Here is a 21,158-nt window from a genome sequence, read left to right on the forward strand (position 1 = left end):
GGGATGTAATGGCTCGCGTAGACAATCTCTGCATGTAGAGGCCGAGGCAGTAGGATCACAAGTTCCAGGTCATCCCAGGTTTCACAGTGAGATCAGTTTCAAAATAAATGAAATAAAATACTGAGATAATGTTACATACATACACAAATAAAAAATTAAATAAATAAATAAAGATGTGTATCTTGATGAGTAAATTAAAGGTTGAGCTTCCTAGTCAAATAAGCCTGGAGAAACACAGAGTCTGCAGCTCCCTCTGAGAGGCTTACAGTGCATGCTGACATAGGGATGGTGACCTAAAAGAGCCTGCAGTGAGGACCCTGTAGCACTTTCTTAAACACAGGAAGCCCCAGATTTCTGGGCTACAACCGTCTTCTTATTCATACCTTTTCATATTGGAACTAAGCCTAGGGAATGTGCGAAAGTACTCTTCACTTTGAGTCCAGTCCCAGCAGCTCTGGGTTCCCCTGCCCAGAGATCACTGTTCAGAGAAGACCCCGCGCCAAGTGTTAACCTAAGAACGAGGAGCTTCCTCTTTCTGTTAGCCAACCTGACAGAAACGTGACCTGGGAATATCACAATCGACACAGGAAAGCAGTTTTAGAGAAAGCAAACCTTTTAACCATATATAGCCATATATTATTTATTAAACCATTTGCAGCTGTGGGCACGCAACTGATTTTTACGCCTATAGTTCTATATACAAGAAGTAGCAAACAGAGTGATTGCCAGCCAAGCCCACAGATAATTTCAAATCAATTGCTCTTGTTACAGTGATATTTTCTTCTGTTCATTTTTAGATAATTCAAGCTTGTAGAAATAGAAAAAGGTGGAAAACAAAGCTGTGGGAAAATTTACAATTATTCAAAAATACTTATCCTTTATTGAAAAATGAAGCTTTCTGCAGATTGGCTATCTTTGAAATCACTAAAGAAGTATTTAGAATATTACTTAGCACTGTAATTTCCCCAGTAGCTGAGAGTTAGTTTTCCACATTACCGTCATATTTACTATCAAATAATATTTGAATGTCAAAGACGTCTAAAATCTCTGTTTGACTAGACATAAAGCATCTAAAATAAAGTACATAAAGCATCCTCTTAAACATCATGCATTTCTAGTAATTCTACCGAAATCTATTCAGGTTTATGAATGGAAAATTCTGATACCATGGAACTGATCTGGACTTTACAGCATCAGCTTCACTTAACATTTTAAGACCCATGTTCATCCACAAGAAGATCAACACTAATCCAAATGCGGATCTCATGGCTTAGTTGATTTTAACTGAGGCCCACAAATTCATAAATGTGCAATATTCTACCCTTTTAAAACACAGCTAGGAAATGCATCACACGAATATAATCAGAATCTCAGAAAGAACATCCCTGGCTTTCCTCACCAACTCAGGGGCACCAGGAGCCGGCAACGCACTTGGTGAACACTGGGTGTGAGCCTGGACTTCCTCCCCACTCACTCCACTTCAGTCACTGGACACAACGACCATGCTTTCCAGGAGCCCTGTGGCAGTCCTTACCAGTGTAGATGCTGGCATTGGAAGCTGGGATACCAAACTGGGACTCGATGAACTTGGGGATGAAGGTAATGAAAGCGGTGACAATGGCACTCTCAGCTGTGTATGACAAACTCACAAAAAGGAATGTCATGTTGCTTAAGATCCTGACAGCTGCTCTTGGGAGGTCTACAAAATGACAAAAATGATACATGAATGTTATAAACAATGGATGGGAAGCAAAAGAAAATTGAACTTTTTTTTTTTCTTATGAACTGAAAATCGTCCTCGGGCAGCAGACAAAAGCTCTGATGATGTTGGTTTTTTTTTTTTCTTTCTTTTTCTGTTTTGATGTTTTTGGAGACAGGGTTTCTCTGTGTAACCCTGGCTGTCCTGGAACTCACTCTATAGAAGGCTGGCCTCGAACTCACAGAGATCCGCCTGCCCCTGCCTCCCCCAAATGCTAGGATTAAAGGCGTGTGCCACTTCTGATAACACTAGACACCACTCCTGTTTTCAGAGTTGGGTTTCTTAATTCTCAACCAGGATAATGAAGGAAATAGCATCTAAAATCATTCCCAGACACAAATGTATTCATAAACAGCATCCAGTCTATAAAATTATTTGCATTTTCATTAGTTAAAATACATTCTCTGTTAAGACCATATAGGTTCCTCAATATGAAAATTACCTATGGTCTAATCCCACATCATACTTTCCAGTTCACCCAGCTACCACCATCCTAAAAAAATGTATTTTTCTTTTTTAAAATTCAATTTATTGTTTACTGTGGTGTGTGTGTGTGTGTGTGTGTGTGTGTGTGTGTGTGTGTGTGTGTAAAAGAGAGGGAAAGTTCACATATGCACAAAGGTATGTGGGTACCCTAGAAAGCCAGGAAAGAGTACTAGCTCCACTGGAGCTGGAGTTACTGGTGATTGTGAGTCACCCAAAGTGGGAGCTGGGAACTGAATTTGGGTCCTCAGAAAAGTCCTCAGGAAAGCCGCAGGCATGGAGCCATCTCTTAAGCTCAGAGTTGGCATGTCTTTGGTCCCACATGCCCAAAGCAGAGCAACAGATAGATGATGTTGTGCATCTGAAATTTCAGCCTTGTTTATGGAACAGGAAATAATCATAACTAAAGAAATGGCAAAGAATGAGAACATCAGGCCAGGCACTCCCAGGTACTTTGGATTGAACAGCAAAAGGCCATGATATCCTAAAACTAAAGAACCCAGAGATGAGGCTTGGAAAGCATCTTAGGGAGGAAGATTTCATCCTTAAGTCTAGGTATTTACTTAGCAGAATGTGCTACAGATACAACATCATTTATAATATAAAATGTGGGATGATTAAATCACCATCGATGGGCAATACTTAAACAAATATGGTACAGCCATATAATTGAATACAAGATGGTCATTAAAAATTAATCATTTGTATGTGCTAGAACAAAAGAGTTACAAAAGTATTATACTGATAAGTAAAGCAAGCTACCTAAATGTGTATATAGTCATATTTGAGTAAAAATAAAACAAGTCAAAAGAATGGATTCATAGGAGATCAAATGATGATTTCATAATACACTAATACCAGATTCTTAAGTTGTGCAAACATGACAAAGATTCAAAGAGAAATAGATGGAAACTCTGTAGTCAATCAACTTCTATATTTTTCATTTTTATAGAATGAATAGATGAACATCTGCATAACTGCTGTGCCTCCATGAAGAAGACCATCTTGGAAAACACTTATCCTTTACATTACAACATGGTAAAATAATTTTGTTATAATTAGTCAACTTTTATTGACACTATAATTCATAACCTCCCATTTAACAAGAATCTAAAACTTAGGAAATAGAGTTTTTGCTCATGTCATTTCAAAATAGAATTAAATGTAATGTTTCAGGTCTTACCTAATCTTGTGAGGTTTAAGACCTTAAGGAAAAGCTAATATGCAGCCCTGACCTTTATTGTGGATAAACACGCCAAAGAAAAACAACCCAACTATTTCATATTTTTCCTGTAAATGTTAAGTTAAAATGTCATATTCAAAATTTCAAAGTTGATAAGTTGAGATTATCAATATTAAAAGATTTGAATTAAGTTTAGCCAGCATATTAAAAGGCAAAATATTGAACTTAAAACATCTGGAAAAAGAAGAAAAGTATAAAACACAAGAAAATAATATTTGTATCACATGAATATTTTAAGTCATATTCCTCACCTCAAACTGTTTTTCTTTTCATACTATATTTTTATTATGAGTATATGTGCATATGTATGTGTAGGTAGACATGCATGAGTACAAAGTGCCCTTGGAGACCACAGGTATCAGGATCCCTTGGATCTGGAGTTATAGACCCTTGTTAGTACAGGTGCTGGGAGCCGAATTCTGGTCCTCTGCAAGAGCTGCATACACTCATAATCCATTGAGCCGTCTCTCTAGTCCCTACAACGATTTTTCTTTTAGAGACATTTGGTTTGGTAAAATGGTCTTTCAGTATCAAGGGTAAGAAAAATATATATGAATGTTCTCTCATCTCATTAAAAGTTATTGGATAAATAAATAAAGCCAAAATTGGTTGATATTTAAGTAGAATCAACAGAGTTCAGATTTCCAATGAATCTTTCACCCTCCATATCCATTGACTGAGGCTTAGTTTTCTGTTCAAATGCCCTGAAGGAGTCAAAGAATTTAGGGCTAAATTGTGGGCTGGCGCCACTGAGTGTTTCTCACATATAGGGACCAAGCTAATAATTATATCGAAGAGCAAAGGAAATCAGACACATAACTGCCAAGAAAGGAACAGTGTGGAAAGAAGTACCAGATAGCTGCTAGATTAGAACTGAACGTGCCCATATGAGCCAGTTAGATGAACATAGAAAAATGAGAAATACATTAGATGATAATGGATGATAGATATGTAGATAGATAGATAGATAGATAGATAGATAGATAGATAGTGATGATGATGAAGATAGATAGGTAGATAGATAGATAGATAGATAGATAATGATGAAGATACATAGATAGATAGATAGATAGATAGATAGATAGATAGATAGATGATAGGCAGATATATGTTATAGATAGATGACAGATAGATATAATAGACAAATTGATTGGCAGGTGATATGTAACAGGTAAATGATACAATAGTATGATAGGTTGACTGACAGGGAGCAGACAGACGCTTACAAACATACTTACAAATGTATGCATGTTTGGGTGTGTACATGCTATTCCTTAGCATCATCACAATATGATAGCACACAGTAGGAATGAGCCTACCCAGCATGCATCTCTTGGTTTCTAAAAATCATTTTATACTGAAAGGAACAAAAAAAGTCTGACTTCAGAGTTGGAAGATAGAAAATACAAAATGAACTCAGGAAATCTTACTGAAGAAAAGAGTAATAAAAATCACTCCAATGGACAGATTCCCCAACTTTGAGCTTAATGGATACTAAAAGAACTATGTGAAAATCAAACAGGAACAATATGCATCTAATCCTCATTATTTGTAGATTTTTTTTTTACTAGTCAATTTAGCTATTTGCTAAAATTTCCTTGGAAGCCTAAAGTTACTATTTGAAGCACGTTCACAGCCACACTCAGCAGGAAACCCTTGCATCATCCCATTCTCCTCTCCTGGCAGAGGTGGCAAACATAGTCTACCTCCTTCCTGCAGCTCTGCCATGGTAAAGTGCGTCTTTGTCACACTTTTCTCATTGTGCTTCTTGCTGGTGGTTTCACTTATTTAAAAGGTCCCTAATATCAAACATTGGTGTCACATGACTACAGTGCCAGTCCTCAGGAGGTTGAAATACAAGAACCACTGGTTGAGGACCAACCTTATTTATACAGCAAGACTTTACCTCCAACACATAAAAGGGAAAATACCTAGCCCCCAGGTGGTTGCCTGTAGTGCCAATAGCTACAGCTGGCTGTGATGAGTGAGCGCAGAAGAAATACACCATCAGAGATGCTAATACAAGGCATGAGTTACAGGCATTTGGCATGACTTCAAAGTTCATGAATCAACAGCAGTCATTACATGCAGACATTTTAAATGAAGTCATGCACAGATGAGCTGTTGAACACATTATGGCAGAATCAACCCCGTGTATCCTCTAGAAACAGCACCTCCATGATTATTGATTTGTTGATCATGGTGATGTCACAAAACATAATGGCTGTGAAGAGTGGGAGTTTATTGATCTTATATAGCCTCAAAATATTCCCCCATAAGGCACTTATACATTTTTATTGATTTTATTGCAGTCTACTAGTTAACTTTTGGATGGAGCAACCTAGAAAATGCAACCTCATCCAGGGATTAAATAGCTAACCTACCAGATTATTGGACAAACTGATACTATCTGACTAGTTAGGGTATAATGAGCATAGCATCATTTTTGTGCTAAACTTTAAAGAGTACATAAATCAGAAGACAGTGTCAAACCCCAACTAAGGAATCATCTGTGAAGACAACTTTTGCCTATGATTTTAAGAAAAGGTCAAGATCAGAAAGATGAGGATCTGCCTAAGACTGAAGAAGACCCCCAAACTAAATACATGTGATTCTGGATTGGGCCTTGAACATAAAGGGCATCTTTGGGAAGACAGGACTGTCTTAGATAATGATTTTTGATGGTTGGCCAGTGGTCATGCAGAACAGTGTCTTTGAGCTTAGAAAAAACACAGGAGGAGTGGCCAAGCATGTCTCTGACTTCCAGGGTGATTACTGTAATTATTGGAGACTCAACACAGGGCACCAAGTAATCAGGACTCTGTGTGCCTTCTTGCGGGTTTATGTGTATGCCCAAATTTATTTCAAAAGCATAGATTCAAAAAGAAGTTGCTCAATCTGTGGATGTGCAACCCAGCATCTAATTCATTTCTCATGCTACAGAATTTATTTTAGATTCATTCCTCGGTGCCATGTATAATGTGTTATTATACAATCAAAGATGCTGTTAAGATCATGAGAGAGAGGTATTGAGTGATGATAATAACAATCTGGTGTCTGATCATTTGATACTATGAAATTTTTCAAGTTCAGGGCTGACAAGACAACCCAGCAGGTAAAGAAAGGTGTCTACGACCAAGTCAAATTCAGTGTTAAGGAGAAGCCAACACTAAAGCCAGGAGATGCCGTCTATGTTACATAGAAGTAATGTAGGAAGAAAAATGTAAGGCAAAACTCGAGCAAATGTAACAGAAAGTGGACAATATTTAAGAAACACTTGCAGCCAGGCCTGGTGGTATATGCCTTGAATCCCAACACTCGGGAGACAGAGACAGGTAGATCTCTGTGAATCTGAGGTCAGTCTGATCTATATATTGAGTTCTAGGTCAACTAGGGTTATCTAGTGAGACTGTTTTTCTTTTGCTTTTTTTGTTTGTTTTCTGTTTAAAAAAAAAGAAAGAAAAGAAAAAAAAGAACATACTTGTAAAAACCATATTAATGGTGTTGGCAGGTCCTTTGTTTCTCTCAGACCTTCACCAATGGCCGTCCGGCTGGTCCCACCACTACACACATCCAGACAGATCAATTGCTTTCTCCTCACAAAAGGGATACTCTGAAATGAACCTGATGGGGTTCCTCTCAACAGCCTAACAAATCTTTAGTCAAAGTTTTAGGAAATCTGAGATATGTGGTGTGAAGGGGTTCCTGTGGAAATTGATAAGGGACTGATCAGTCCCAGGGTAGGTGGGACTACAGCTGGTTCTGCTCAGTTCCTGTGCAAGTGGGACAACAGCTGGTTCTGATCATCCCCAGTGCAGGTGGGACTACAGCTGGTTCTGCCCAGTACCAAGGCAGGTGGGACTACAGCTGGTTCTGCTCAGTTCCAGAGAAGGAGGGACTACAGCTGGTTCTGCTCAGTCCTGATGCAGCTGGGACTACAGCTGGTTCTGATCAGTCCCAGGGAAGGTGGGACTACAGCTGGTTCTGCTCAGTTTCAGGGAAGGAGGGACTACAGCTGGTTCTGCTCAGTCCTGATGCAGCTGGGACTACAGCTGGTTCTGATCAGTCCCAGGGAAGGTGGGACTACAGCTGGTTCTGCTCAGTTTCAGGGAAGGAGGGACTACAGCTGGTTCTGCTCAGTCCTGATGCAGCTGGGACTACAGCTGGTTCTGATCGTCCCAGGGAAGGTGGGACTACAGCTGGTTCTGCTCAGTTTCAGGGAAGGTGGGACTACAGCTGGTTCTGCTCAGTTTCAGGGAAGGAGGGACTACAGCTGGTTCTGCTCAGTCCTGATGCAGCTGGGACTACAGCTGGTTCTGATCGTCCCAGGGAAGGTGGGACTACAGCTGGTTCTGCTCAGTTTCAGGGAAGGTGGGACTACAGCTGGTTCTGCTCAGTTTCAGGGAAGGTGGGACTACAGCTGGTTCTGCTCAGTTTCAGGGAAGGAGGGACTACAGCTGGTTCTGCTCAGTCCTGATGCAGCAGGGACTACAGCTAGTTCTTCTCCGAAGCCTTGTAGATAACAGACATTGGCATGCTCGCCATGACCCGACCATTAGGCAAGCATGCTTGAGCGCATATGAACGTTTTAAGTACGACTAAGGTCTGAAGCGTCTGTCCGACTAATGTTTGAAAGCACCAGGCTGCAAATGACCATCATCTGCAGCAAAGAAAAGGGGTACAGCTGCCTTTCCAAGGGGAAAGGAGAGGTGCTTACTGAGAGCTTATTCCTAGTGAGAAATATACCCTTTCCTCGAGAAAACTGTGAGTGTGTGTTGCGCTAAAGATCTCTCGCAGTCACTATTTCCCGCTGAAGTCACAGTGGTTTTTATCGTGTGCCTACAGCACTAAGACGTTCTTAGAAAGCATTCATTCATTAGCGTGCTTTATTACATCACAACAGCAATGTATACTAAAAAAAAAATATGTGTCTGAGAAAATGAAATGAATGACACGGATGCACCGTTTCCTTGTGGAGAACGGTGAGTTCAGAGAGCATGCGTGGTAAGGTGAAGGGGTCCATGGTGCAGACAGTGGAGCACACTGAGAGCTAAGAAAGGCTGGTCCATAATCATCTGGAGGGCAGATCTCTTAAAGCTGAGGAAACCCATCACTTTCTATACTAACCTACAAAATTAATTTTAAAAAGTCAGAAAAAGGCTGAAAAAATCCCTAGCAGATTTAGATAAAATTGCAATTAAAAATTCCATTAACAAATAATTAAAATGCTATTGGGAGAACACAGTATTCATGAACACAGCATTTTGCTTATACAGCCCATAGAGAGGGAGAGGTTTTTTGTGAGCTCCAGTTGTAAGCACCTCTCTACGCAGCAACCCTGGGATTTTGATACGCTAGCCGGAATCACTAGACAATCCATAATTTAGTTTGGCATTTTCTTCAAGATTTGAATTCATGAGTATGAATGAGAATTAGTCAATGCTCGTTTCTGCATAGTTTAACCTCCCTTCACATTTTGGTGTTTGTTCCTGTTGTTTTTACAAGAAAATTCACTCCTTATGAGCTGCTTGTATGTTTGTTGCCTCCTGTTGACATTCAGCTTCCAGGTCAACATTCCTCCAGCACATTTTTCTAAAACTAAATATAACCCGTCAGTTTTATTCTTTCAATATCTTTTTTAAAATTTCACTTTCCCAAAGAAATCCCAATAACAAACAGCTCTGATCCAACTTCAGGCCTCACTTCTATTTCTGCCTCCTGATCAATCTGCTGACCTCCACACTTAAGGGCTCTGCCAGGTACGACAGCCCATGTTTTCAGGGGCGTTGGTGTTTGTGGGGTCTTCTTTGGGGGATCCCATGGGATCATTGGTTTCAAGGACAGTGTGTAGGAAGTAGGGATAATACTTGTCGCATATTGCAAGGTAAGTCTGATGCTGGCTAGTGTCTCCACTGGTTTCGTGACCTATCAGTGAATTTAAAAGTACATTAATGATAAGCGAATTTGAAATAAGGAGAAAGTGCCATACATCCAGCACTTGTCAAAGAGGGAACCAGGAGATTTCATGAAGGTGTAGTCAACAAAGCTGCTCTAAAGTGATTTTAATGTACAGATATTCTGAATGATGCCAGAGAAGAAAGAGTTAGACCATAGTTTTAGGCTTTGCACCTTTAACTGTGCAGCCCAGTGAAGCCCACACACAAGAGGACTGTGACTGAAAACCTTGGCTTGACATTCTAATGTTCTACTTTCTTCACAACACTAGGAAAGGCCACACACACTACAGTCGGATAGTTTCTGGAAATTCCAGTTCGATTTTGCCCTTCGGCCTTTCTCTGCTAATTCTTGTGCCTCTTACCTAAGCCTGAGCCCCTATTGCATCTCCCTGCCTATCTGTGATGGTCAGTCACTGCTGTCCACATGACTGATTTAACCTTAACCTAGAAAACCAACTAAAGCTTGTCCATGATGCTGTTTCCAGAGAGGTTTAAGTGACATGAGGAGACCCATCCTGAATGAGGAAGGGACCATCCCATGGGCTGGGGAGAGACAGAAACAGTTGGGGGGGCGGCAGCAGAGCGAAGAGCACCTAAGCAGGCAGAGGAGGGGCAGGCGCCAATGTACCAGGCTGTGTTTCCTTTGTGTTCTGGGCAAACCTCACCTGAGCTCTGTCCATAGCTCTCTCCTCGGGCTCCTCCTCCCATCCCACTCCTTTACCTACCTGGCCTCCTTCTTGGGATGTTTCTGGTAGCTTCCTGGGAGCGAGGAATTCCAAGAAAGTCAGGGATGCCTGTGGGCAGGTGCCCCACAATAAGACCACCACCAACACACACACACACACACACACACACACAACTCCCAAGCTTTACCACCCAGGTGTCTACCGCATAAGCCCAATGTGCCGAACACAGGAAACCTATTTGGCATTTCCAAACACGTCTGTCCTCTGCACTCCGTTCTCCACTGGGTTGCACCCACCTCCCCAGGGTGCAGGAGGCCTGCTAGGGTATTTCCTGCTTCTTCCCACCCTCAGTCATTCTCACCACTACCCCCCCCAAACACACATGCACCCATTTCACAGCAACCACAACCCTTCTACGGGACCTGCTTGTCCTCACCCCAACCCCACCCCACACCCCAAGCACTGGGGTTCTGAGTGTGCACTCACACACTAGAATTTTACAGATTCTAGGGATCCAAACTCTGGTCCTCCTACTCACCTGGAGGGCTCTTCACTGACTGAGCTGTCTCCCAGATCCTAACCTTGTCATTTAATGACCAGAATTAGTAATAATAATAGAAACAATCTGTAACGTTCAATAATTCTTTTAAAATCAACTACCACCTCAAAATAACTTGGCTATTTGGTTATGTTTATAAATTCATAAATGTTTATAAATGTTGCATACCAACACAAACAAAATTCTAGCCAAAAGAAATTCTATTTTGTGTTTATGATAATGCCAAACTAGACTAAAAATGGGCATAAAGGAAAATAAACTGCCATCTTTTTTTCTACACAGAAAATGTTGAGTTAAATGGGGAAGACTTTAAAATGCTAAGCCTCAAACCACAGGAAAGCTGATCCACTTAAATATTTCAAGTGTTTATTTTTGTCAGGATTTTGATGGAATCAATGTTAATCTCCTTGCGGAAAGGTAACGCAGACACACTGACAATTTGGCATTCCTCTTTGCAGGTGCTTTACAGCAGCCTCGCTCTACATAATTTATAAGGCCCTAGAAATTGTGAGTCAGATTTTCCCAATATCTGCATCAGAGTGGGGAAGCGGAAAGTAGAAAGTACAGTGGATTTTCTTCTAGCTCCTCAGCAAGAGCACCTCTAAGAGGGCACCACGTTAACCAGGAGCGATGGCATGGCCTGGCAGTCCCAGGTACCTGGGGAACTCAAGCAAGAGGGTCGCTTGAACTCAGTGGTTCAAAGCCAGCTTGGATGACAGAGCAAGACCCTGTTTACAAATAAAGCAAGCGAAAAGATACCATTCTGTAAAGCCCAGATCGTTTTCTTTGTAAGGGAGTACAAATCAATGGCTAAGCTACTGAGCTCCTCTTTAAAGAAGCTGATATTGATGAACACAGAAAAATAAAGACAAAAGGAAAACCTGCTCCAGCAAAAAAAGAGAGTGTGGGACTCAAACACAGATTTAACTCAGAATGAAATATAAACTGTCATGCAAGACCTTCACGATGAGCCTCGGCTCTGTGATGTAAATCATGCCAAGCCGAGTTTATACCCAGAGATGTCCTTTATCCGAATTAAATATCAGAATGACACTTTTAACAGTTGCTTTGTTGTAAACACACTAAGGAATATTGACGTGTATGATCAAATTAATTAATTTAAATACCCTAACTGAACAGTATTACAGTATCTTCGGTATGGTTTAAGACATTTTTAGCAAGAAATTTTCAGTATGTCCCATTAAAGCAATGTTTCTGTTTAGCAAGATAAAGTAAACTAGGTTGGGTGTGGTGACATGTGCCCATATCTGAATCTTCAGAGGTTGAGACAGGAGAATGAGAGGTCCAAGGCCAGTTTTAGCTATCTAATTTGTCTATGGCCAGCTACATGAGATGCCGGCTTGAACTTCCAATCTACAACCGGCTAGAGAATCCATTTTGTACAAGTAGAGCAATGAGTTATCAGGGTGTCCCAGATTTACCCAAGAGTGGGATCATTCATCACAGTCCAGAAAGGAAATGAAAAGGAGAATGTGCCAGAAATATGAGCAAGAAAATCAGAATGAACACTGATTTCATAAACCAACTATACAACATGCTCAGACTCTTCTTATTTGTGTGTGTGTGTGTGTGTGTGTGTGTGTGTGTGTATGTGTGTGTGGGTTGATCCACACCAATGTGGAAAGGCAGAAACCCACAATCCCTTGCAATATAAGAAATTAAGAAGTAGCATATACAGAGATCCACAGTTAATCACTGGGTGAACTTCTAGAGTCCAGCCATAGTGAGGGAGGAGCGATATTACAAGCAAAGAGGCCAATACCATGATGGGGAAACCCACAGAAACAGCTGGCCTGAGCTAGTGGGAGCTCACTGACTCTGGACTGACAGCTGGGGACCCTGCATAAGACTGAACTAGGCCCTCTGAATGTGGGTGACAGTTGTGTGGCTTGGGCAGTCTATGGTCACTAGCAGTGGAACCAGTATTTATCCCTAGTGCATGAACTGGCTCTTTGCAGCCCATTCCCTATGGAGGAAGAACTTGCTCAGCCTAGATATAAGGGAGAGGATCTTGGTCCTGCCTCAAATAACATGACAGAATTTGTTGACTCCCCATGGGAGGCCTCACCCTCTCTGAGGAATGGATGGGGTGGGGTGGGGAGAAGATAGGAGGAGCAGGAGGACAGGAAGGAGAAGGAACTGGGACTAGTAAGTAAAATAAGATTGTTTTAAAAAATTTTAAAAGTAGCATTTGAATTTCCATCAATAAGTCTTAAATCCAAGGATGGATTCTTCTCATTTCTATATGATAGTTGAACCCCTCGGAAAAAGCACTAGACATTTTGAAAAGCACTGGGCAGGGAATATGGCAGAGATCCAGGAAAAGAAAGGGCGGCCAAAGTATCTAGAAAGAACCTTGGGGACTGGAGAAATGACTCAGCCATTAAGAGCACTTTCTGCTCTTGGAGAGGACCTGGCTTTGCTCCCCGGTACCCACAGAGCAGCTCACAATAACCTGTTATTTCAGTCACAGAGAATCTGACACTCTCTTCTGGCCTTTGCAGGCATCAGGCATGCAAATCATGTACAGACATGCATGTAGGCAAACACGCATACACATGAAATATGACGAATAGATCTTTAGAAAGAACGCCAGCAATTGTATGGATTTGATATCAATATCCCCTTTTACTGTTCAATTAATATATTTCACTTTGAAGTCCTAACTTACAAAGTATCAATATCTCTAACCATGCCTTCATCTCTTCCCCTGAGTCTACTTTGTATTTCTCCAAATTATAATTCTAAATATATTTATATGACTTAAATTATTTAACAGCAACTTCATCTCAATTCAGCTGTAAAATAAATTGTGGGGGCTGAAAAGATAGTGGTTAAGAGTGTACACTGATCTTGTCCCAAGTTCAGTTCCCAGTACCCACATCAGGCATCCCACAATCACTCCTAACTTGAACTCCAGAGACCAGTGCCCTCTTCTGGACTCCAAAGTTATCTGTACCCATACAGGTGCACGTACACGCACATGAACATCATCATCATCATCATCAATGGTCCATAATACAGTTGTGAAAATGATGGGCTGGCCCACATGGGAAGAGCTCGGACAACATGAGCATCCAGAGAATCCCTGTGTTTCACTGGAGTATCGGGAGTCATTCTAGCAGTTACAAAAGAACACATTGTCACGAAGTCATGGGGAGGAAGGAGACCATATCTATAACTTAAATAAAAAGAAATAGTATTTCCCAAATACTGATGTTAAAGTGCTTTGAACAAGTAGTCTTTAGCAATGTTCCAGCCTCTCCTCCTTCTGAGACTGTAGTGACAACTCTACAATGTATTAGTAACTTCATCTTATGCCTCTGTCTCATTGGTCAAAATGCCACAGTTATTTTATCATGAGCATCTGATAAACCTCATACTCTAGGCCAGGTGGAGCATTGGGCGGCCCGGGGAGCCCCACTGCTTAGCGCTTTGTGCTCCGGATGCTAATCCTCTCTTCTACCCTCTCTGTGTGCTAGATTAGGGGCCATCCCGCACCTAAGGCAGGAAGATGGTGGCCGCAAAGAAGACAAAAAAGTCTCTGGAGTCCATCAACTCTCGGCTTCAGCTTGTTATGAAAAGTGGGAAGTACGTGCTGGGATACAAACAGACTCTGAAGATGATCAGACAGGGCAAAGCAAAATTGGTGGTCCTCGCCAACAACTGCCCTGCCTTGAGGAAATCTGAAATAGAATACTCTGCCATGTTGGCTAAAACTGGTGTCCATCACTACAGTGGCAATAACATTGGCTTGGGCACAGCGTGTGGAAAATACTACAGAGTATGCACACTGGCCATCATTGACCCAGGTGATTCTGACATTATTAGAAGTATGCCAGAACCAGACTGGTGAAAAGTAAAAAGTTTTCCTTTAATAAAACTTTACCAGAGCTCCTTTAAAAAAAAAAAACCTCATACTCTATAATTTATATAAATATTAACTCTGAGAATTCAGGAAATGAGACTGGAAGTAAAGGTTTCTTAAACAAAGGAACTTGCTGTCATTCAACAGAACAAAGCTTACATACTTAGGAACAAATTAAGTTGTTTATATTTTAGAATATTTAATCTATCTTTAATGGCCTCTATTTTATTATTATTATCATTATTATTATTTCTACTATCAGCATTTCCTTTTTGAGACAGAGGCATATCATCTAGCTCTGGCTGGCCTCAAACTCCTTATATACACCATGCTAACCTCAAATTGACAGAAATCTGCTTGTCAGACTCTGCCTCACAGAAATATGCCCCCTGCCTCCCAAGTACTTGGGTTAAAGGTGTGCTAAATGCTAAACTTATTGTTTTTAAGAGAAATAAAAATGGAAAAGCAAGACAGTCCATCCCACAGACACCCTTTCTCGAGGACAGCTACACAGGGACAATTGATATAGTTACTAAGGAAGAATATTTCCTTCTAGTGGATTTTCATACTTGCATAAGGATCTCCCCATACTGCTTCCCTAAAAAAACCCACACTTTACAAAATGCAACCACAGTGTTAGTAATCAGACATCCGTAACTGCAGCAAATGCTACATCTAGATACAGGTATCCTCATGACCTGAAGCAGTGATTCTCAAACTTCCTGCAGGGTGGGCCATTTCTTTTATTATTTCATCTGTTACCTACCAATAATTTTGCAAAACACACTCAAATAAATTGTTAGAAACTTGTTTGTCTGTTCTGGAGTTTCATTTTGGTTTTCTCAGTATTAGTCTGTATAAGTGTGTACCATGTGTGTGCATGAATGCCAGGCTTGTATCACCACATGTGTGCGTTGAGGTTGTAGGACTTTTCATGGGAGTGTGTCTCTTCTTCCACCATAGGAACCAGAAACGGAACTCTGGTCTTCATGCCATCCATCACTTTAAAGACTTGAAAAACACAAGCCTAACTTTTTATTACTACTGTCAAATTCCATAGATAAAATTATTCCCTTAAATTTCTTTTTTAAAGTTGGCTTACAACATAATGGGTTTCATTGTGTGTGTGTGTGTGTGTGTGTGTGTGTGTGCGCACGTGCGTGTGTGTGTGCCATTTTGCTTCATTCTTATTTGTCACTGTCTCCCACCTCCTCTCAAAGAGGCCATTCTCTCAAATTTCTGAAGTGATATTTGTAGCATTTCCTTTCAAATCTATCCAGCCATCAGCAGACACCTGTGAGTGACCCTGGTGTGGGGCCACACAGTTCTATTTCGGAGCCCCGTTGACCATCACACTCAAGGTCCCAGCACTGCCCTCTCTTACTGAGCCCTCTCTGGACCCACGCTTGGCAGAGCGCTGGCCTAAAGTACCATGCATGTATTTACTTAAGAGATGTACTTTACCTCTGACATTCTTTCCAAAGCCCATTGAGGAAACCTTTTTGTTGACTTGTTCACTCGTGTTTGATTTCTCCTTGATGACATCATCGTCGCTAACGACGTCAGCAGAAAATTTTTTCTTTTTCTTTTTCTTGTGTCGAGGCGGAAGCTTTTTTGGAAAAGTAAACATTGGGAATATCACAAGAAACATGGCAATGGCACAAAGGAGGAATCCACTCCACCTAAAAAATTGGGAAATGTGAGTAGCATTTATGGCTTCGGTCTGGGAGCAAGAACAAATCAGAAAGATGGATTTGTCATGATAACACTGCAAAAACATCATTGCACCTTCATTAAGTATAAGGCAGAAGACAATTGAACCAACTGAGAAAATCAAGGTAATTTGCCTTCCTGCGGCATGAATGGAAAAATTCATAATCATACGAGGATTTTAGTGACTATTATATTCAGCAACTTGGTTAGAATGCCATTCAAGAAATCTGAGTACAGATCAGTTCTTCTAGAGAATGCATTTCATTACAGTTTTAGTTTTCTTTTGCTTTGTTTGAGCCTGAGTCTCATGTAATTCCAACTGACTTCAACTGATTATTATTTCAGGGTGACCTTGACTGTCTCACCTTCCTTCCTCTACAGCCCAATGCCAAGACGACAGGCGTAAGCCACCATACCTGGCTACAATAAATTTACTAGAAAAAAAAAACAATAGACTCACCTCACCTGCTATGAGGAGCAATATACCGGAAAGAAAACAAATAGCTCTTGTCAAATGTAATTTGTTTGTCTGTCCTTTTGTGATGGAGATTGAAGCTACACTCTAACTTTATGCCCAGTATTTCTGATTGCTGATGGGGCTTCCATATTTTTACAAGTACTTCAGAATGTATTGCTCACCCCCCACACTTATCCAGTCCTCACAATATTTAACAGATATGATGGACAGCAAGACATTCATAGTTGATCTTTGTCATGAAAAACTTAAGACCACTGTAAGCCAAAGATAGAAGAAACACCCACCAAGAAGTGCAAGAAGATAGAAAGCTGAGCGTTGAATCTTATTTTGTAGTTTGTGTTCCAGCAAGCTTCCTAGGGGATGCAATATCTAGTGCTTGAGACAGGTTAGATATTCAAAAATTTTACCTAATACATAAATTGAAAAAAATGGATTTCCAAAGGCGGCAGGTATTGGTGTTGGGGACCATAGCTAGGTCAACATGTCTCCTTCAGAACCTGGATGCTTATGGGCCCTCATCAACCATTCCCCATAGCACATCCCATTACCCCCTGGAATTAGAGGTCCCAAGCTGCTTCACTATCACAGCCCTGCGTCCTCCCTCCTGGAGAGGGCAGACAGGGGAGTCAGGATATTCATGAGCTGTGGTTTAGACACATCTGGGTTCAGATTCTGTCTTCACCACTTACTAACTATGAGATCTTGGGGACTTATTTTACTTCTCCTAGTTGAATTTTTCATCTGGAAAGGGGGTGAAAAAAATGCTTCTGAGAGTCCTCAAATTTAAAGATGATCCTTACACCAGACCTCATGTGCAGTAGCTACTTTGGTTCTGTTTTTTATGTTTTAATGTTTTACGTTTGATGTTTAATGTTTTATGTTTGATATTTAATGTTTTATGTTTTAATGTGCAGTAGCTACTTTGGTTCTGTTTTTTAACGTAGATCTGCACTCAGACTAGATCTTCAACCTTCACCCAGCCTGTGGTGATGTAGAATTTCATGTAATCATGAAATTGGTACACTCTTCTTTAGATGTTTTAAGATGTTTATTTACTACAAGTGTGTTTTGATGTGGAGGTCGTGTGCTTGCCACATTGTATGTGTGGGGGTCAGAGGACAGCTCTGTGGAATCGGTTCTCTTCTTCAATCTTCACATGGGTTCTGGGCAGTAAACTCTGGTAACCAGGCTTGCACAGCAAGCACCTTGCCCACTGAGCTATTTTCCCAATTCTCAAGATACGCTGTAACAGCTGAGAAGAAGGGAAGAATTACTGCAAGCAAATAAAAGCAGGACAGCGTGTGATCAATTCAAAGCAAAGCAGACCAGTTAAGAGTCCTCAATAGCTTCAAGAAATAACTTCATGAAGCATGAGATAGTGACAGCCACTGAGGCCCTGCTGAGGAGGACTCTGAGGGAAACGATGACAGGAGATTGCACAGCATACACTGGGAAACGAGACCTCAATCATAGTCAACACTGAAAGGCCCAGGTATCTAAACCCCTTTCATAAACCATTATCCAGCCTAGTAAGAAGGTAGGCAGTTGACTGACACATAGGTCCGCCCTTGTCAGTTCCTCAACCCAGCCTGCTGCACAGAAGCTTTATGCAAGCAATTCATTTCCCCAAATATTAATTTCTCAGTCTATAAAATGGGCATGATGTTAAAAGCTACATTTGATGGTTAAAAGGCTTAAATGAGTATATGTGTAAAGCTTTTAGTATAACACTTGACACACGTTGAGTGTCTAATAAATACTGCCATAATTTCACCCTTCACCACCTCATCCTCCAATTAATGAAAATCCACCTTTGGTGCTGCGTATCGCATTCAATGAGAAAACTATTACCAGCAAGACTACTGAACAGAAAAAATTCAAATTCGTTTTTAAACAGACTCAGCCAATCCTAAACTGACAATTACTTATAGAATTAAGATTAAGCCATCAGTGGATTGACAAAATGATCTCACTATTGGTAAAATGCAAAGCCCTGAAGATGCCTTGGTCAGGTGGTGCAAGTCCATAATCCTAACGACTTAGGAGGCAGAGGCAGGAAGACTGCAATGTCAAGGCAAGGCTGAGCAACTTAGTGAGCTTACATAAATAATTAAAAGAAGAAAGAAAAAGCTAGAAGGCTGGGAATGTATCATAGGGATAGAGCACTTGCTGGGTATGTGTATAAGACCCTTCACTGAACCTCCTATTGAACTACAAAAAAAAAAAAAAAACAAAAAACAAAAACAAACAAACAAAACAACCGAGGGCTAGGACTTGCGGGAAAGACAAAGCAGGGCAAACTCGGAGCTCTTCATAGTCAACTCATTCCTAACTACAGCCCTACAACCAAGGCGCAGAGAAGTAACTTTCCCAAGTCCACACAGCTATGAGGAGCATGCTGGCAGACTGCAACGTTAGGGTCAATGCTCCACATCGAACCATTAACCACCAGTTGAGTAAGTGCCTGTCCACTAGAAAACTGATAAATGACAGCCCGAGGCACAGGTCAGACGAGAGCTTCTGCCATCCTCCCTACCCCTTGCCCTTCCGTTGGTGCTTCCGTCTTCCCATCCCTAGGCTCCATTCCTACCACACTCATCTCAGGATATCTAAGGAGGATGCTGGGAACACACTAGACATTCATCAGCCTACTTTAGGAATCTCTTTTCTAACGATGGCAAGCAATTTCGATTCTGACTCATTCCAGAACTTCGATGAAAACAGCCGAGATCAACATTTTCACTATCAGTCAAGAACTCAAAACCCCATCTGACAAGAATTCTCAAACGCTCTGCAGACCTGGGTGTTAGCCTGTCTGGCTTCAGTGGGGGTTAGGATAAAAGTCAGAACCGTCAAACAGCCTCATTAATATCAGTTAACTTCCAAAAATTTGTGTTAAGTCTATTTCCCACCAGTCACAGAGTTACAGGGTGCTTATAATAAAACAGGATAAAGCACTCTAAGCCCCTCTCCTGAAAGTAATTGTATGACACATGTAATTTCTAGTACTAAAAAATTGTTTGCCACAAAATGAAAATCTATCACTATATACCTGCTACTGACCCAGCAACATGAATGTGGGACACCAATATTTTCTGTCAGTGGCTCTGCTGTAATGAAGAAATAACCTGTTTTCTGCCAGTTGAGGACTGCGAAGAACTCAAACTATTCATCCGGCAAGCACATAAACAGTATACCACGCAATGCTAAAATTCCCCGGCGTTGTGAGCATCGCTGCTGCAGCAGGACTCTTAAAGTCTAGCAAGTGAGGGAAGGGCTAAATGTACAGCACTTGTCGGGAAACAAACTATTTCCAAAGAGAAAAGACCTGCCCGGTGGAGCAAGGGGAAAGCGGGGATGGAGATCTGAGCCAGGGAGGACATGCAATTCTAAGTTCTTGTCAACTTCATGCCAGCTAGGGTCCCCAGGAAAGCCCGAATCTCAGCTGGGGAATTGCCTCCACCACACTGGTCTGGGCAAGTCTGTGCGTGATGGATGTGAGAGGGCCCAGCCCACTGTGGGTGGCTCCACCCTGGGCAGGTGGCCCTATGTTGTGTAAGGACACAAGCCGAGCAAGCCACGAAGAGCAGGTCAGCAAGCAGTGTCCCTCTGTGGTATTTGCTGCACGCTCTGGTTAAGCTTCCTTAGCTCCCCTTGGTGATGGACTGTACTCTGCAAACTGGCGTACCCTTTGTTCCCGCCAGTTAGTTTTGGTCAGTGTTTTATCACACCAACAAAAACCGAAGGAGGACAGAAAGTAGGTTTTTTTTTTTTCCTCTAAAGCACAAAAAGGAAAATGGAAGATAGGGTTAAAGGAACCTTTTCGAAAGTCCCCTCAGGGTCACAGAAGTGTTTTTCCTGCACTCTGCTTAAGACACAGTGGCCCAAAACGCCTCTGTGTTAGTTTCCTGTGGCTGCTATAACAAGTTATCACAGATGGACTGACCCGCGCAACACAAGCGCATCGACTCGAGCTACACACGGACTCAGCTCCTCACTCTGGGCCTCAGGCTTCTGCACATACCATCTGAAGTCCTAGATAGAGCAGAGTCTGTCCCGTCCCTGTCCCCCGCTGTCCCTTCCCCCTCACGTCTTCCCCGCCCTGTCCTCCCCCCACACAGCCTGCCTTCTTTTGCTCATAGCCTTCCCCCACCTTCATAGTGAACTTCCGCGACCTCCACTTCAGTCAGCAGATCTCTGAATCCGGCTCCCTACCTCTTCTCTTCACCTAGAATATTCTCCCCTTCTCAAAATCCTTAACCTGGTTGATCATCTCTGCAAAGTCCCCTCTCCTCAGAGTGTCCCATAGTCATAAGCTCTGGGGCCAAGGAAACCGCTGTTTGTGGAGGACATCACCCTGCCTACCATCTGTTACAGGTAATACCTAGCTA

At 41.6% G+C, this 21,158-nt stretch overlaps 2 protein-coding genes across 3 annotated transcripts in view; one reads left to right on the top strand and one right to left on the bottom strand.

Annotated features, from left to right (window-relative positions):
- Slco5a1 (solute carrier organic anion transporter family member 5A1) overlaps positions 1 to 21,158 on the bottom strand; it is a 136,154-nt gene that overhangs the window by 52,497 nt on the left and 62,499 nt on the right. The window contains exons 3-4 of one of the 2 annotated variants that reach the window (XM_041667684.1): positions 16,041 to 16,258; positions 1,535 to 1,699 (exon numbers count right to left, since the gene is read on the bottom strand). In XM_041667684.1, coding sequence (XP_041523618.1) covers positions 1,535 to 1,699; positions 16,041 to 16,258 — 383 coding nt within the window. The remainder of the gene's footprint in view (positions 1 to 1,534; positions 1,700 to 16,040; positions 16,259 to 21,158) is intronic. The other variant, XM_041667685.1, reaches the window with a different exon arrangement.
- LOC121458226 (60S ribosomal protein L30-like) lies at positions 14,223 to 14,564 on the top strand. The gene has a single exon (XM_041667333.1). The coding sequence runs from the start codon at positions 14,223 to 14,225 to the stop codon at positions 14,562 to 14,564; it is 342 nt and encodes a 113-aa protein (XP_041523267.1).

Source organism: Microtus oregoni, unplaced genomic scaffold, assembly GCF_018167655.1.
Source record: "Microtus oregoni isolate MIOR12 unplaced genomic scaffold, Mior012 000017F_ref0000208, whole genome shotgun sequence".
Classification (NCBI taxonomy): domain Eukaryota; kingdom Metazoa; phylum Chordata; class Mammalia; order Rodentia; family Cricetidae; genus Microtus; species Microtus oregoni.